Source organism: Ochotona curzoniae, unplaced genomic scaffold (assembly GCF_017591425.1).
Source record: "Ochotona curzoniae isolate NIBS_2020 unplaced genomic scaffold, NIBS_Ocur_1.0 patch47, whole genome shotgun sequence".
Classification (NCBI taxonomy): Eukaryota; Metazoa; Chordata; class Mammalia; order Lagomorpha; family Ochotonidae; genus Ochotona; species Ochotona curzoniae.
In genome coordinates, this window is record NW_024467025.1 from 329,022 (window position 1) to 347,238 (window position 18,217).

At 43.6% G+C, this 18,217-nt stretch overlaps 1 protein-coding gene and 1 pseudogene across 1 annotated transcript; both read right to left on the reverse strand.

The window, feature by feature from the left end:
• Positions 1 to 4,311: 4,311 nt before the first annotated feature.
• Positions 4,312 to 16,340, reverse strand: LOC121168046 (cytoskeleton-associated protein 2-like). Its single transcript, XM_040997816.1, has 9 exons — positions 16,264 to 16,340; positions 15,209 to 15,293; positions 14,050 to 14,128; positions 13,107 to 13,945; positions 12,489 to 12,693; positions 9,502 to 9,672; positions 8,108 to 8,174; positions 5,780 to 6,035; positions 4,312 to 4,963 (listed from the first exon to the last, which is right to left on the reverse strand). Exons 1-9 carry the CDS (start codon positions 16,331 to 16,333, stop codon positions 4,711 to 4,713), a joined length of 2,025 nt encoding a protein of 674 aa, XP_040853750.1. The 5' UTR covers positions 16,334 to 16,340; the 3' UTR covers positions 4,312 to 4,710.
• LOC121168052 lies at positions 15,653 to 15,771 on the reverse strand (annotated as a pseudogene).
• Positions 16,341 to 18,217: the final 1,877 nt, after the last annotated feature.

Sequence of the window (18,217 nt, forward strand, 5' to 3'; positions counted from 1 at the left end):
TCTAGGGAGCAGTTCTAAGTCCCCGCTGCTCCACTTCCAATCCCACTTCTACTAAGGCGCATGGGAAAGCCCTGGAAGACGGTCCAAGTGCTTGGGCCTCTGCACTTCTGGAAGTGTTCTGTGCTCTCGAGCTAACTCTGCTCAGCCCCTCAACAGCTAAGGCCATGTGGGGAGTGAACCAGCAGACTGGAAGATCTCCCTCCCTATCCCCTTCTTTCAAATAAATATTAAGTGCACATTAAAAATACGAGTTTAAAAAAATCATATAGGATATGACCAGTAAAGAGAAATCACAAACTAAAACCTGTAATATAATATAGTGACATGAAAAACTCCAGGTTGAATTGCTGTTTACCACAGAATTCTCTGGAAAGTCTAGAAATCATTTTTTTTCCCATCGAATCTGATGCATTGTCAGCAAAAGTAACTCCAATGGTAAGGTGTCAGGATAGCTTGACCCACGTGAAAGAAACACAGTCCCTACCAGTGTTGTAAAGGAAGCCGCTGCTGCAGACTCAACAGGGTCTGTCCTGTTCCTTCCCTCGGGGCCTTTACTCCATGCTGTTGAGAGTGACTGCTAAACTACAGCCAGGAGATTTTTCTTAGTTGAAAGCCAGATCCCGCCCTTTGTGCCGACAAGGCCCTGTTCGTATCATATTACATCCTGAAGGCCCTTACAAGCCCTGACCAGGCTTTGACTGAGGTCCGGCTCATTGCCTACAACAATTAAAAAGCATAAAGTGATTTGCGAACGCTTTCAGGCTAGATTCCCCCAGCGACACACAGGCTAGGTCCGGCAGCTACGCCCGCGGTAGCCGGGCGACGAAGCATTCCTCTCACCGGCTCATCCATCCTTTCCTCTCTGCAGGGTCCGGCCCCACCTGCGCTGCACCTGCGTCCCCCGCACACCTGAGGGCTGCAGGGGCGGACGGGAGCGGCGATTGGGGCCCAGGCATGGTCAGAGCGAGTCTCTCATTCGCCCTCAGCCGTGTGGGCGCCTTCACTGTCGTCCAGCACCCACGCCGGAGACCACCCCCACCACGCGCGCCTCCTTCCCACCGACGCGCGCCCTGGCCGCTCACCCGCGTCCCGCGCCTCCACGGCCCCCGCGCCTCCACGGCCCCCGCGCCTCCACGGCCCCCGCGCCTCCACGCCGGCTCCGAGCGACCCGGGCGCGCTTCCGGAGGGCGGGCCGGCCGGGCGTCTCCCGGGTTGTCGGCCCAGGAAGCCGCCTGAGTCTGGCGGGAGGCGCTGTCCTTCGGAGTAGCCGGCCTGTGCACGGGAAAGCTGTTGCTCTGAAACAAGGCGAATCCTGTGGAAGGAAAAGTGCCTTCCAGTAAAAACGCGCCCTCTGTCGAGTTAAAGACGTGTGCTCAGTGTAACATCTAACTACTTTACTGTAGGATCGTAAGTGTGGAAGGTATACCTCAAACTTGCCCCTTCTGTTGCCTGCAACGTGTGCATTCGTTCCTTTATGTGGCAAAAAGGGAATGAACAGTGCAGGGGGAAGTGAGGTTGGGAACCATGACTTTAAAATAAGGGAGGTGGGCCAGGGTTGAGTTACCCGCTGACAGGCCTCCCACATGGGCCTGTCTACATAAACTTGCAGCTCCTGTAGAGGTTGAAATATAGCAGATAAAGCCCAAGTGCTTGGGTCCCTGCCAACCCCCAGAGGAGACCTGTACCAGTCCCCGATTCCAGCCTGGGTCAGTTCAGACCCATAAGAGTGCAAGTTTGTCCGGACTGATCTACTGCCCATCCAGCTCCCTGCCTATGAAAGGAAGCCGCATGGGATGACCCGAAGCCTTGGGACCCTCCACCTACCTGGAAGATCCAGAAGTTCCTGGCTTCTGACCAGCTCAGCTCTAACTGTTGGAGCCATTTGGGGTGTGACCTGGCAGATGAATGTCACCCCTTTTCTCTGTAAATCTGCCTTTCTGGCAAAAATTAATATGTCTTATAAAAATAAATTTAAATGTAAAAAAGTCACCCTTAAAAAGACTTGTCCAAACATAAAATTGGAATATTTTGTATTCACTGAGGTATTTCAACTTATACTATATGGACAAATGAGCCATTTGGTTTGGATATTGGATATTAGAAAGTTGAGAGTAATCCCAGTAAAATGACAACAGAAGAATAAATCAATGAACAACCCATTCCTAAAATGACAAGACCAAAGTACCACCCATGTATATTTAATTCTGAATGTAAATGGCTTAAACTCAATCAAACATCATAGATTAGTAGACTGGATTAAAAAAACAAAACCCAGGTTTATTGTCTGGAGGAGACACACTCCAACAAAGATCAGCGGAAACTGTATCACATGGGTTTTGTGGTTTTCTGTTGGTTTCAGCTCTTCAAAACACTTTCTTCTGATTAAATCATCCAATGACTCGTAGATCATACAGTAGCATCATTTTACTCAAGGTTTTTGATTTTCATTTCTTCAGCTACACATTAGTCATTTAATAGCATGTTGTTTAACTTGTTGGTGTTGTTAATTTCTTTTTTCTCCCTGAGGTTGATTTTGTTTTGTGGCTCTTCATTTAAGGGGATGTATAGTAGTTGTGTAATGGAGACTGTCATATCTAGTAACATGTCATTTCACTTCATGGCATTGTAAATTTCTATTTTTCTTTCTATTGTTGATTTTGTATCATGACTTTGACGGGATGTACAGTAGCTGTGAAATGGAGACTAATATCCAGATGTGAGGATGCACCGTGGTATGCATTTCTGTTTCCAAAGATGGACTTAGAATGAAACTGTTTACTATATCTTGACAATAGGATTCTGGACTCTGTGCCATTGTCCATGCCCGCAATGATGGACATATGACTAGGTATGAAGAACTATATGTTAGTAATGATATAAAGGAACAAGATCGGGGGGGAAGGAATTGTGGAGGGGATAAGGGTATATGGAACTGTATCATAAAATGATAGCAATAGGGCCCAGCGCGGTGGCGCAAGTGGTTAAAGGTCCTCGCCTTGCACGCCCGGGATCCCATATGGGCGCCGGTTCTAATCCCGGCAGCCCCGCTTCCCTTCCAGCTCCCTGCCTGTGGCCCAGGAAAGCAGTCCGAGGACGGCCCAAAGCTTTGGGACCCTGCACCCGTGTGGGAGACCCAGAAGAGGCTCCTGGCTTCGGATCGGCATAGTATCGGCCATTGCGCTCACTTGGGGAGTGAATCATCGGACGGAAGATCTTCCTCTCTGTCTCTCCTCTCTGTATATCCGCCTTTCCAATAAGAAAATAATAAAAATAAATCTTTAAAAAAAAAATGATAGCAATAATAATAAAATGTAAAAAAAAAAAGTTGAGAGTATGTTGACAGCTTGAATTTTCTTTCAAAGTAGTATATTTTGGGTTATTGATGAAGTCTAAATAAAATAGCTCCTTCTATTAAAGTGGAGGAAAAATCAATAAAATTCGATAAGTAGCTTGATGGTTATTTTCAAGAAGGTAATGTTGTAATTGTCGAAAGCCAAAATCTTAGTTTACTTCAAACAGAAAGTTCAAATTCATTTGCTGTAAATTCTTCTTCACAAAATATTTGTTAAAATAAATGTCATCAAAACCACATAGACAACTTTTTTATTGTATCCGTATTAGGTACAGTCAAAAAATAAAAATACCACACTCCAGAACATGACACAGATTTATACAATACAAATGTAAAGAACATAGATAAGACTTAAGTATGTGCTCTTTAACCACACCCATATCAGAGTTTTTAAAACTAAGCTTTACAATTCACTTATCTGAAACTCTAGCGTTAGGAGAGGATGGATGCCATGAAATGGTCAATCCCAGGCTTATATGAGACAGTTCTATTGGCGGGTTTATTCATGAGGAGAAACACTTTACTGTAACTTTTTTGTTAACGGAGCCATGGCTGAGCAGTGACATTGTTAAGTCATGGAGGAGAAAGCAGGTATAAGTATTACTTTAGGAATGATAACAACAAGATTGACATTTATTAAGTCATACATACTTGCCAATAGCTTATAAATTATAAAACGTAGCTATGGAAGTTAATGTTTTAGATAGGAAGGTTATAAACAGAACTGATTAAACTTTCAAATGATCCCCTAAGTGAGGCTTTTTTTCTTATAAAATACCTTCTTTTAGGAACAGGTTATTTATCCTTTTTGGTGATCTTAGAAGAGGCCAGGAGACCACAGATACAGATCAACCCTGATGAAGTGTGACTGTGAAGAACCACAGGCAGCAGACACAACAAGCATGACAGCATGGGGAACTGACCTGGGTGGAATAACAGCCCAACCGTGTGTCAGCATATTTGAAGGGAGTTGGGTTTATGCAGTATATACTAACCAAAGAGGGTTATTTAACTTTCTAAGATGTCAGTGCAAAACTAGAATTTTCTTCAAAAACATTTTATTTTCTGATGAATTTCAACCATATTTAGATTTAGTAAAGAATCAAACACAATAAAATCTCCATTTGCTCAGAGAGCACAGCAAACCAGCTGACAAGACTTTATTTTAAAGACAAAGTGTTGAGACTGCCAAGGTATAAGATCATGTCTCCACTGTATAAAGGCAATGCCTGCTACAGTATAAATGTTAGTCAAGGAGTTGTCACAAATACTTCGGATCTTCAAAACTTAGCCATCTCTAGACCAAAGGAAATACAAAGCCACACGATACTCGGGAACTCTACAAACCCATGCTTCTTTTATTCCTCTTCTGCTGCATTTGTCTCCGAGTACATCGGCCAGAGCGCTGCATTGGGGCGGTAGACAAAAGCATCAGTTTCATTTCCCAACTCTGACAGCTGTTCCAGTGACACACAAGGATAGTGGTCTTTTAACATGTCTGGCAATTTTGAGGTCTTCTCTTGAATACGTCGGGAACGTCTCACTGGTGTCAGAAACTTCAATTCTTTAAACACAGAATTTGTTTCATCAAATTGCATCTTCTTTTTTGCACTGAAAAAAAAAAAAAAAAAAAAAAAAAAACCCAGAATTATCCCCAGAGTTACAAAACAAAGTTAAGTTCTTCTTTTAATTATTGACTTATTTCAAAGAGCAACAGAGAGAACGGGGTCTTCCATCTGCTGGGCCGCTCCCCAGGACTGGACCAGTCAAACCCGAACCAGGCACTTCATCCAGATCTCCCACTGGGTGGCAGGGACCCAAGCACAGGAGTCATCTTTCCCAGGTAACTAGCAGGGAGCTGGATTGGAAGTGGAGCAGCAGGGACTTACACCAGCACCCATATAGGACGCCCAGCTCATGGGCAGAGGATTAGCCTGCTATATCACAGCACCAATCCCAGAAGTTAACATTTCTGCTTTAACCTTTTATGCTCTTTAACATTCTAACACTTACATGTTACAGCCATGTGAGTGTTTCCCTTGCAGAACGGCAGAGGTACTATAAGCTCCTTGGAGTGAGGGACTTAGTCCCTTCCATTCCTTGATAAAGCTCGCACACAGTGATTGCCTGAGTATCTGCAGAATGGCTAATGCCCACAAAGTAGCACCTATTACTAATATACTCAGAATACGTAAAATGATATAACAGTTTCCTTTTCAAAATGGCAGTATTTAGAAAAAAGCAAAGCAGATAGAGTATTTAAAAGGTGAAATGTTCTAATGGCATTTGGTCATTTAATTTACTGGAAAGCTCTTTTTATATTAGTAAATGACAGTTGTAATCTGGAGTGACCTTAGACATTTCCAAGTGTCACAGTGACCATCTCTGTCTGAAACAAGTCACAGCACACACATTTCTAAAGTGTACCTTTGCAAGAATGGTGTGGTAGATACATTGTATTTAATTATGCTACTTGATCCAGCTTCTGTACTGGGGGTTAGGACATCACTGGCTGAATCTTTCGTTTTGTCATCTTGTTCTTCTTCACAATCTGCAAATGCCACACTGCTGTGATGTTTGCTCTCCGCCTCCTGTTTTACTGGTGTCTGTTTAAGGCCTTTCTCTTCAGTGTCGTCTTCTTGGGTTTCTTCCTTGGTTCCACAAGCCTCTTCAGTTTTTCCTCCTACAGAGAATACATTGAGAATTTAGGCTGTTGGCTAAATTTGAGGAACAAAACCAAAAGCCATTAAAGGTTTTCTTATTTGACCCATATTTTCAAAACAAAGAACCAAAGCTAACTGCCATTTCTTAATCATCACTTCTAAGTGAGCACTGTCTTGGGAGTGGGCATTTGGCACAGCGGTAAAGATACCCATCTCTCGTCCTGGAGTGCCAGGGTTCCAGTCCTGGCTGTGCTTCCAATCCCAATAGTGCTTCTCCGCCTTTCAAATAAGTAAAATTTGGGGGAAAAAGTAACTACAAAAACTAACTGCTACAAATGAAACAAAAACCAAGGATTATTGGAACCCACAGAAAGAACAACTAATTGTGTTCAGGGTGCATAGAGCTGGCAAGGGAAGGACTCACAAATAGTATTTATGCTGAATCTTGAAAAATGAGTATGGAACAAACCAAGAAAGAAGTCTTAGCATGATATCCAAAAGGACTATTAATATAACATTAAAGAGTCAATGTGCTAATAATTTAGGGTAATGAGCACAGTGGCAGTGTGGGAGGGAGGAGCCCACATAGGCAGGCATGGGCAAGAATGTACACCACAAGTTTGATAAAAATTTCACTGGCAAGAAGGACGTAATATTTGGTGGACGTGAAAGACTGTCTAGAATAGCAGAGAATAAAAAGGAATGATCTATGATGGTAAGAAGACAAAGTTGTTGCAGCAACCTAAGCCAGGTAGGGAGTAGAGGTCAGGAAAGGAAGGGCCTAATGGAAAAATACTTCTGAGTCAGAAAGTCAGAAGCATGCAGATAAGGGCCTCCCTTCTAAGCTCTGGCTTAGAAATCGGAGGTACTAATTTCTTTTGATTGTTTTTTCTCTTGATTTTTCTGATGCCAGAAGAGAGTTGTTGTTTAAGATTTACCTTATTTGTATTGGAATGGCAGTTGTACAGACGAGAGGTCTAACAGAGAGCAAGATCTTCAATTACATGGTTCAATCCCCAAGCGGTCACAATAGCTGGAGTGGAGCCAATCCAAAGCCAGGACCCAGGAGCCTCTTCCGGGTCTCCCAAGCAGATGCAGAGTCCCAAGGCATTGGGTCGTCCTTGACTGCCTTCCCAGGCCACAAGCAGGGGGCTGGATGGGTTGGGGCCACCAGGATTACAATCGGAGCCCATATAGGATCCTGGTACTTTAAACATGAGGACTTTAACCACGATGCTATCACACAAGGCCTTAGAAAGGAGGTTTATGGTTTTGTTTGTTTGTTTGTTTTTTGTTTTGATTTCCATTCTGGAGAAGAGGACAATGGGCATGGAAAACCAGTTTGAGGAGATAAAGAGTCCTAACCAAACACATTAGATTGAAAATATCTGTGAGCCATACTGGCGAATCCATTAAGCTGAAAAAGTCTCTTGATTTAATTTTTTTTAAGACTTATTTTTTATTATTTTTTATTGTAAAGGTAGATATACAGAGAGGAGAGACAGAGAGGAAGATCTTCCGTCCGATGATTCACTCCCCAAGTGAGTTTTTGTCTAATGTTGACACAACATATTTGAACAAAAATTGTTTTCCAGTTTATATATGTGACAGCTATAAATCCCTTTGGTATCTCTATCCTGAATGAACTTTACTAGAGCACAGAACAGACAACAGGATTTAATAGGTGAAGTCTTTAGAGATGAGCCAATTAACTGTCCCAATTTTTTAAAAAATTACTTATTTTTTATTTTTGTTTGGAATGATAGAGAAACAAAGAGCCAGGTCCCTTTCCAAATTACCCACAAGAGCCTGGGCTGGGTCGGGCCAAAGCCAGGAACTGCAAACTCAGACCAGCCCTCTCCCAATCACATGGTAGGGACCTCAGAAGACAACTTGGATTCTGACCCAGAACTCCTAACTATAATTTTTTCTTTATTATACACAAGGCTACTTTATCACAGCAATGGATAAACAGAAAGAAACAGCTTACATAATTTACTAAGTTAAAAAGGGTAAAGGAAACAACTTGTAAACAAATGAACAAAATCACAACTCATTTGAAAGAACCAAAAGAAAAGAAATGAAAACTTACCAAGATTAGCCTCTTGAGTTTTCGTTGTTAGAATGTCTGCGATTACATGCCGCAACTCTTCCATGGGCTTAATTGTGTTTTTTAATGAAGAAAGGAGAGCCATTAGTTTTATTTTCTCAGACATCCACTAGATGTTCCAAATTAAGCACTGAGACTAGTGATTAAGGTTTCCTATTTTAAAATAGAAGTGTTCTTTCTTCTTTTTAATGACTTTATTTCAAAGGTCAAGTAAGCAGTCCCGGATAACTTAGCATTCCTGAATTCCCATTGTGTTTCCAGTTTTTTGGATCCCTGTTCTCCACCTTCTGCTCTGGGATCCCATCTTCCTGTTCACGTTGCCGCCTCCTCTGCCCAGCAGTGGCTCTCACTACACATCCCGACTACACTGCAGGAAGCTGTCTGAAAGGCAGCGTCCTTTCTGGTTCACCGAGCGGAGACCTAACACTCCCTTCCAATCCATTCTGCCACATACAATAATGCTTTGGGAAAGTGTTTTCACATGTAATGAACAATCAGGAATATCTGTCCAATATTTGATTTTTGATTCAGGTGAAAGGTCGAGTTCAGCATTTATAGGTTTTGCTGAGAACGAACCTTTCTTAAGGGAAGTCCAAGAAGGAATTGTTCAGAATTATTAACACAAACAATTCCAAGTGTATTTCTGAGGGTCTTAGACGACAGGAATTACGTTTTTAGACATTTCCCTATAAAAAACAAAAAGTCATCAATCCAAGGGGAACTCTTGAGCAATGATTTAACCTGCACACAGGGCCTCCTGTGTCCACAGATTTTCATGTGGGCAGGACCGTTTCACAGTGTATAAATGCCAAGTACATTCAGGCAAACTTATGGGCAGATTTCTGTCACAAGGCTGGCAAAGTTTGACTGCATTGTAAAAGGTGATTTAGTTTTATTTGCTTTATATTCAGTAAAAACCTTGATATTCAAATCAGTTTCACAGTAAATGTCCCAAACTGCAAATGTATACAATGACATGTTGAGCTAAGACATTCCTCAAAAATACTTTCAGCAAATTCATATTTCAACTTCTATGGAAGTATGCCTGCATTAAGGTGGAGTGTGGACTGTCTGGTTCTGCCAAGGACACAGAAGGTGGGATTCAGAAATCGGGAAATCTATAGCAGCCTAATTTTTAAGTTGGAAGTTGTGCACGGCCCATGAATTCCCCACCTTTGTACTAAGGTCTGATTATCCCTAGTACAGGAGGAACAGTTTTAGAAGGCTGAAAAACAGCTTCTGTAATCCAATTCCTTGGTTTTGACCTTACTACCAAATATACTAATTATACAATAAAACCACAATTTGATCAAGGTATACTGTGATGTGTTCTGTATCTTTTACACTGTAGAAATAAAGACAAACTTTCATCCCACCTGAGCCCCTGCCAGAAGGGCTTTCTCATAGATTCCAATAATCTCTTCAACAGAGCTTGTGTCTGCCTCCAGTTTTGCAATACAAATCCAATATTTAACGAGTTTTTTGGCATCTGGAATATTTTTAATCAAGTCATTCAATGTGGCCAATATTTCTTCTTTTTGGCATCCCTAAAACAGCAAAAAATAAAGTGCGTGGAATTTTTTTTTTTAACCTGAAAATTATGAACATATAAAAACTAAATTTATCAATATCAAAGTCATCCTAACTCGAAACTTATTTTGAATCACCAACAAGAAGCAGATCATCAATTTGAGTATAATGAAACACAGATTGGTATATATATAAGGAATCCTCAAAAAACTAACAGAAAATGTGTATTACAAAAAATTATGTATGGGGCCGGCAGCGTGGCCTAGCGGCTAAAGTCTTCGCCTTGAACACACCCGGGATCCCATATGGGCGCCGGTTCTAATCTCAGCAGCCCCACTTCCCATCCAGCTTCCTGCTTGTGGCCTGGGAAAGCAGCCGAGGATGGCCCAGAACCTTGGGACCCTACACCCATGTTGGATACTCGGAGGAGATTCCTAGATTCTGGCTTCGAACCGGCATAGCATCAGCTGTTGCACTCACTTGGGGAGTGAATCATCGGACTGAAGATCTTCCTCTCTGTCTCTCCTCCTCTCTGTATATCTGACTTTGTAATAAAAATAAAATAAATCTTTAAAAAAAATTACATATGGATTTTAAAATCTTTCTGCATCCAAATTAACTAATTGCTTAATTCTATATTTTCATTAACACTTAGCAAAATGTTTATTTTTATTATTTTTGAGACAGAAAGCAAGCTTTTACCTGCTGGTTCAGTCCTGTAATGTCTGCAACAGTGAGGACTGCACCAGCCAAGGCTGTCCCAAGTGGGTGGCAGGGACTCAAGCACTAGGCCACCCTCTGTTGCTTTCAGGAGCATAAGCAGGAAGCCAGGCTGTAAGCAGAGCTGCCAGGACTTGCCCCAGTCACTCAGATCTGGGTCATGGGCCTTCTAGGTAGGGACTTAACCGCTGCACCAGGAACATGACTCCCCTAGGAACATATCTATTTTTTTCTTAAAGATTTATTTATTTATTTATTGGAAAGTCAGATATACAGAGAGGAGGAGAGACAGAGAGGAAGAGAAAGATCTTCAGTCCAATGATTCACTCCCCAACTGAGCGCAACGGCTGATGCTATGCTGATCCCAAGCCAGGAGCCAGGAGCCGGGTCTCCCACACGGGTACAGGGTCCCAAGGCTTTGGGCTGTCTTCGACTTTCCAGGCCACAAGCGAAGAGCTCGATGGGAAGTGGAGTTGCTGGTATTAGAACCGGCACCGATATGGGATCCCGGGGCGTTCAAGGCAAGGACTTTAGCCACTAGGCCACGCTGCCAGGCCCCCTAGGACATTTCTAAAGTATTCTACCACTTCACTTGGTTATGGTGTTTATCTGCTTATATACAGTATGGTTCCAAGTCAATAACTTCTTTAGAATTTTTGAGGAAGGTTCTATTTTTATTTATTTGAAACGAGAGGGAGAGACAGAGATCTTCTGTCTGCTGGTTCACTCCTCAAATGGCTATAAGGGTTTGGTTTGGGCCAGGCTGAAGTCATGAGCCACAGTTCAGTCATGGTCATGGCAGCGTGACAAGCAGCAGCTTACTGCACTGTGCCACACAGCATCTATCAAATGTCTGAGTGAGAACAGCCACAGGGTTTTTTCCTCCATATTTGCTGGGTTTTGAGATGAAGGTCAAAATTAATGTAGAATGGATTTGTAAGGCATATTTAATTAAACAGCAAGTCAAAAAAAAAATCTCATACCATCAAAGCAAAAAAAAAAAAACACACACAAAAACTTTATATCAGAAAAATAAGTTGGATCAGAGTTTTCCTAGTTTTCACAAGTCTTCAGAACCACAAAGGGTTTAGAGATGCTCATCTGTCATATCCTATATTCAGGATTGTTATAGATGGGTCACAAAGACAAAGTTAGAGAGCAGCCAAGTAATGAAAGTATTCTAGAACTGATTTTAATATTCCAGAGGATTCTAATCCAAATAGTAACATTTTACATTAAGTTCAAGGCAGAAACGATATTGGCTTGCAACGAACTTTGAGAATTATTTTCACAAATTTGAATTTAATCTGTGATAATGGCTCATATAATGACTATGATTAATAACACTTGTGTAACTACCCTTTGGTAAAACATGTGAGTATAAAATGTTTTAAATATGTTAAACAGAGGAAAGAAACCAAAAAACTAGAGTTGAAAGTAAATATCTACCCCATCCACTGGATGTTAACACCTCACAATATTTGTACCTCAAGTTAAAAAAAATTTTTTTTTGGCCAGTGCTGTGGCATAATGGCTTAAACCACCACCTGCAGTACCAGCAGCTGATATGGCGCCAGTTAGAGACCTGGCTATTTCACTTCGGATTCAGTTCCCTGCTATTGCATCTAGAAATGCAGTGGAAGATGGCCCCAGTGCCTGGCCCCGCCCCCACAGGAGACCCAGAAGAAGCTCCTGGCTCCTGCTGCCTTCAGCTGGGCCCAGCCCTGGTAGTCACAGTCATTTGATGAGTGAACCAGTGATGGAAGACTTCTGTGTCCCTGTCTCTCCTTCTCTGTAAATTTGTCTTTCAAATAAATACAACTTTAAAAAACAAAAACCAAAGACCAAAACCCAACAACCTAATTAGCCTTCTGACATAACTTACGTAAACTCAACGCAAAATGTAGTCATGGAACACTAACAGTCTCCCAACTAACAAGCAAGGCAGTGCATCTTACACTCAATTACAGCGAGAAAACTTCACAGCATTAATTCAACAGCAAATCACAGACATTACTCGGTCAAAAAGATGAACAATATCATTTGTAAACTTTACAAAGGTAATTTTCAAACTACACCATGTTCTACAAAAGTTGTACAAAACAAACTGTACCGCACTGATGAGGTTGAGGCACTCGGCAATGGTCTTGTTCACTTTGTCAGTGAATAATCTTTGTTCATCCTCTTCTGCCATGGTTGTCCAGAAGGACCCGACTGGGGTTTCCTCCTGCTCTTTGGGCTCAGGCTGCTTGACCCCTGGGTTAGGAGGCCTTTTCAGCACCCTATCCTTAGCAGCTTTCCACTCACTCAGACGAGATCTGCAGGGAGAAGCAGGACAGAAACATCACTGTGACACTGAGGAGAGAATGCGAACAAATGATGGAGAACTTTAAAAGGACTTCAGGTCTTTAAGTATTTCCATGCGAGGGGTTCGCAGTTGGAAAAGACTGAATACACTGAGATCAACTCAAAGACCCCAAGAATTCATTTTTAAATGGAGAGGCTGCATAAAGTGCTGCCCAACTACCCTGCACATGGGTCACCAAATGCCACGTAAGAAAACACCTGAAGACATTAACTGCTGATCATGCTGTTCCGTGACACACGACATCCCGCACACCACACAACACACGAAAAACCCAGCACGTCCAAGGACATCACAAACCAAATCCAAAAGGGAAATCCTACTGAAAATTAACATAATCAAATAACGGGAATGACAGCTACTTACCTTCTCTGTTCTGCAGTTTCTTTGGGCTGACCTGCCTTACTGCTAACAGCTGCTTTTGCGCTTGCAGCAGGTCTCTGCTGGCCTGTGGGCTTGGGCTTCTCCACCAACTTGGTAGTGGAAGCTGCAGCAGGCTTCGCCCTCAGCGTGGGCACCACACCGCGGGACTGTGCTTGGTTTCGTCTTATGTCCTGAGAAGTGCTGGCTTTAATGCTGGGGAAGGCTGCTTTGGACTGTAATGATTGTTTCTCCTGAGGCCCTTTGCGGATGGTAACACTGGCAGAGCTTCTAGCGACGCCTGGTTCCCTGGTGTGGTGGGTTTTGATCTGGTGACTTCTGATAGGAGGTCGTACCAGCTGCGTACCCTGAGCTGTCTTGTGTGAAACCTGCTCACTTTTCACTGTTGCACTGCTAGTGTTTACAGGCTGCGGCTTTGGGACTTTGGAGATGGCACTCATGAGTGTTTTTGTTGTTGTCGAACTCACATCTTTGCCAGGGTGTGGTTTCCGGAATGAATTAACTTTAGACTGGACGATTTGGCCACGGTAAGCTCCAAGCACAGGCTTTTTGGGCATGTTAGAATCTTGTTTTGTCTTTTCCACAGTCACTGGCTTCTTATTGTTGTTTTTAAGGTGGTATGCTTGGCTCAATGTCATATGCTGACTGTGGCAGTCGTCCTTAACTGGTAGCTGTACAGCCTGATTTTCATCATGTAAAGGTTTCCCACCAATTACTGCAGCTGAACTGTTCAGTTCATTAGACGGCTTCAAAGGAATGCCATCCTTGTTCTGTGCTGCATTATTTTTGTTCTTTATAGGTCTATTGATATTTTCTTTATCAGCCTAAGAGAATAATTGCAGACACATCAGTAAGTTGTGATTCATTTCTTTCAGAAAGAGCTTAGGAAAGGGGGCAAGCAACCGTCAGTGTTCTATTTCTGTCTTACCATTTTCACCTTAAGATTCGGAGCTCTAGTTCCTTTCTGGATCTGGTCCTCAGATATCATCACTGTTTGGTTTCCACAACTTAAAAAAGAAAAGAAATATATCAATCCTATACTAAGGAGATTCCCATCTCACTAAAACTGGAGGACAATAATAATTAACCAACATCACAGTTATCAAACAATATTTCATTGGGTTAGTTTTAGCACTAACAGATTTTTTAAACAGAAAAAAAAATTGTTGTACAGCCTTGCCAAAAGAAATCCAAACTTTATGCCTCACATCCACGCACAGCTTTTTCTACTACAATAAAGAATTTCTTGGTTGCATTGCACTTACATCACAGATCCAAAGCAATATTCTCTCTAACTCAGCCTCATCTCCCTTTATAAGTTTAGGCTGACCAGTAAAGGTTGCGAGAATCTTTTAGGTGATTCTAAAGTGAAGTGGGGGAGGAGATGGTGTGGCGGTGCGAGGAGTCAGACACGCCATCAACTCTAAAAACTGACCCCAAACTTAGAGATTGTTAAAACGTGAAATAAAATTTAACATTTAGAATCAACAAGCTCCGATATTTGTATGAGTTGCTAGTTTTGGTTACACTGCCTTTCCCACCTGGCTGTGCGGTTTGGACAAGCTGGGATCACACATTTTGACTGACGGCTGCACTAATAATGGCAGACCCAGATTCCAGCCCTGTCTAGAAGGATGCTATTGCTGGTTAACATTTCAGAGCGCAGGAACCTTCCATCTTTCCACTTCCACATAATTTCATGAGCTTTGCTTTCGCCACAACCATGTGACATGAAAAACTTAAACAAAATAATCCCAAGGTTTTTCTAGGGTATTGAGATCAAAACAACCTTCAAATTTCCATACTTTGGAAATCCCCATGCCACCACATTCACAGAAAACAAGTATGTGTTTGTGTGTGTGTGTGTGTTTAATAGTCTACATCAGTTTAGATACAAAACAATAATCTAACAGTATACACCACCCAGTCACGTAGCCACCTGCCTCATGTGGCCACTGAGGTGGCCTGACATGGAATAGTCCCATGGAAATGTGTTGAAAGTGAGAAACAGCCCACAGACTTGAAAACTGTATACACAGAAAGGATGCCAAAATAAAATAAAATAAAAATGAAAAACGTGAACTCACCTGGATAATATTCGATTTTCCTGCTTCAATGAAAAAAAGGTTTTTCTTCTTAACAAATGTTCCTTGAGTTTCTGTTTCCTTTGTTCTAAAACATAAAACAGAACAATGTTAGTCAAAACAGCAGACACTGTTAAGTGAAGATTCTTCTTGCAAAAACTGCTGTTCAGATCACATTTTACATGGAACACAAAATGGCCCTGAACAGTCTTGTTTTTGAGAAATAGCTCTATTAATAAGAGAGAGGGACCAAAAGGCCTCCAAACCACTATTGCATAAGAATCTCCTTCTGCACTGTGTGGGCAAATAATCAATTTCCATGTGACCAGGAGGCAAGCTTGACAAGGAACCATCAAGTGGCAGAGAAGAGACACTACACTGCCCAGTTCTAACAGCAGAACTGGCTTAGGGGAGAATTTACTTTTTATTTTCTTAGGTGCAGAACAAAGAAATTGACAGTGTTTGTTTAGCCCTACTTCAAATTTGTCACCAAGTCAAAGCTGAAGAAGTTAAATTGGAAACATCAGGTACTACACTTGATCTTAGCCAAAAGGCTGAGAAGCGATAAACTGGAAACATCAGAAGAGGCCGGCCCACTTTGGTCAGTAGCCTTGCGCCCTGGCCTACAGATGGGCATGGCGCAGGCGTGGTGGACCCTTGTCCCCGCTGCCCTCAGGGACACCAAAAAGCCGTTCCCGGGACCCCAAAATTCATTCCCGGGAACCCTCAAAGCCACTCCAGGGATCCCCAAAAGTCACTCGCGCGACCCTAAATGCCACTCCCGGGAACCCCAAAAGCCACTCCCGTACGCCAACGCCACTCCCGGGATCCCCAAAAGTCACTCCCGGGACCCCCAACGCCCACGGGTCCCAGCCTCGTCCCGGCCTGAGGCACCTGCACGAGAGGACTCGTTCTCCACCGCCCAGAGCCGCCCCGCCGGGATCCTCGCACAGCCGGCTGGAGGACCGGAGGCCCTGCCCGGGGCTGGCCCCACGCCCTCCCGCCCGCCCGCTGCCCCCTGAGGGCGGCTCGCGCAGTACGGCCGCCGCGACCCTCACCCCTGAACTCCGACTGGCTCCTCCGACTCGGGGGCAGCTTCAGGTCTCGGGGCACCGGAGGAGTGCTCATTGGAGACTGTGGGCTCGGGCCTCACACTGCGCACCGCGCGCACCGCGCCCCCCGGCGCCGGTTTATGACAGCGCGGGCGCCTCCTCCGCCCATTGGTGCCGGCGTAAATTGAATGGGCCAATGGGCGCCGAGGGGGCGGAGCGTGCGCCGCGGTTTCCGAGAGCGGGTTCACAGCCAGCCGATCCTGCAGGTTTCAAACTGCAACGGCGTTTTCCAGCCCGGGCGCGCAGCCTCAGAGGAGTCGGCGTACTCAAGCCTTACGAAACAGCGCAAGGAGGTGGGAGGTTGGACAAGTCCTTTGCCACTAGGAGAGGGAAAACAAGTATGGTTTGGCCGCGCCTCTTGCAAAAGGAGCAGTGAGCTGCGTACCGAAAGCACGTGTATTTCTTGAACTTCATAGCTCGGTTTCAGAGGTGACAGGCTCAGAAATAGTTTTCCCACGTTTGCCGAGATTGCAAAAGGGAACGGACATCAGACCCCATTTTCAATACTTGTATGCTGTACAGTTATCAGCTGCAAAAAAAGGGGGAGCTGGGAGAGGACAGGAGGAAGAGGCATAACCTGAGATGCGCCCTCCCTTTCTGAAAGTTGTATAAATAGCATTTACTTGAGACACTTTTAGTGTGCTGCTATAAATCTCAGTGCTCCTCCCCTAAAAATAGCAAGCCACACCGACACCCAACCCACAAGAGAAACCTAAATAATTCACAACCACAAGGTTTTAGGGTGAGAGTCGGAGTTAGGCAGAGGCCTGGCTGGCGTTTCTTCCTCTTGCTTGGTGAACGCTGTCCGGCTGGACTGGGCTCTGGCACAGCCCGGCTGGGGACGGAGGTGGGAGGCCTAGATTTCCCCCACAGCCCTCCCTGCCCAGCGCTGAGAAACCCGACGCTGCAGTCAGAGTTTGCCACTTTTTTCTTCAGATCTCTTAGGGTAACAGCTTGCACATGACAAATTTGGTATGGAGTTGTTTTTTGTTCTTTTTTTTTTCACTTAAATGTTAAATGTCTCATTTTAGAGATGGTGTGTTGGCTCAACTGGCTAGTCCTCCACCTCCAAGCACCGGCATCACATATGAGTTCGTGTCCCAGCTGCTCCACTTCCCATTCAGCTTCTTGTGACCTGGGAAAGCAGTGGAGGACAGCCCAAAGCCTTGGGATCCTATCCCCACATAGGAGACCCAGAAGGAGCTTGTGGCTCCTGGCTTTGGATTGGCTCAATTTTAGCTGTTGTGGCCATTTAAGGAATGAACCAGCAGATGGAAAATCTTTCTGTCTCTTCTTTCTGTAACTCTGCCTTATCAATAAAAATAATTTTTGAAGTCCATTTTTAGTATAATTTATACTTATGTTTAACTCTGGGAGAAAAAACAACCACATACTATCATCATCAGTCATTCTTATGATATTACCATTGGTTAAGTACTGCTGTCAGTATTTTTTAAATTTATTTTTATTTGAAAGGCAGAGTTATAGAAAACAGAGAGAGAGAGAGAGAGAGGTTTTCATCTACTGGTTTACTCCCCAGAAGGTTGCAATGGCTGGAGATAGGCTAGTTTAAAGCCAGGAGCTTCTTCCGAGTCACCCACATGGGTGTAGGGATCCAAGGATTTGAGCCATCCTCCACTGTTTTCCCAGGCCATAAGCAAGGAGCTGGATGAGAAGTGGAGCAGCCAGGATTTGAACTGGCAGCCATACGGGATGCTGGCATTGCAGGTAAAGGCTTCACCTACTACACCACGGAACCCACCCCAGAATTGTTAATTCTTAAGTTTTGTCAGACAGGTCACCATGGATTAATGGACAGGGAACATTTTTGTGATTAGAACAGTTAAAACAAGAGACTCAAGACCCTCTAACGCATGCTTGTGAAAGAAGCCGGACATGT

Coding starts and splice junctions, on each gene's coding strand:
- LOC121168046 (XM_040997816.1), bottom strand. CDS start 16,333: ATGAGCACTCCTCCGGTGCCCCGAGACCTGAAGCTGCCCCCGAGTCGG. Junction 14,129..15,208: donor GAAAATCGAATATTATCCAG/GTGAGTTCACGT, acceptor TTCTTTTTTAAG/TTGTGGAAACCAAACAGTGA. Junction 9,673..12,488: donor GCCTCAACCTCATCAGTGCG/GTACAGTTTGTT, acceptor TTGCTGTTTTAG/GGATGCCAAAAAGAAGAAAT.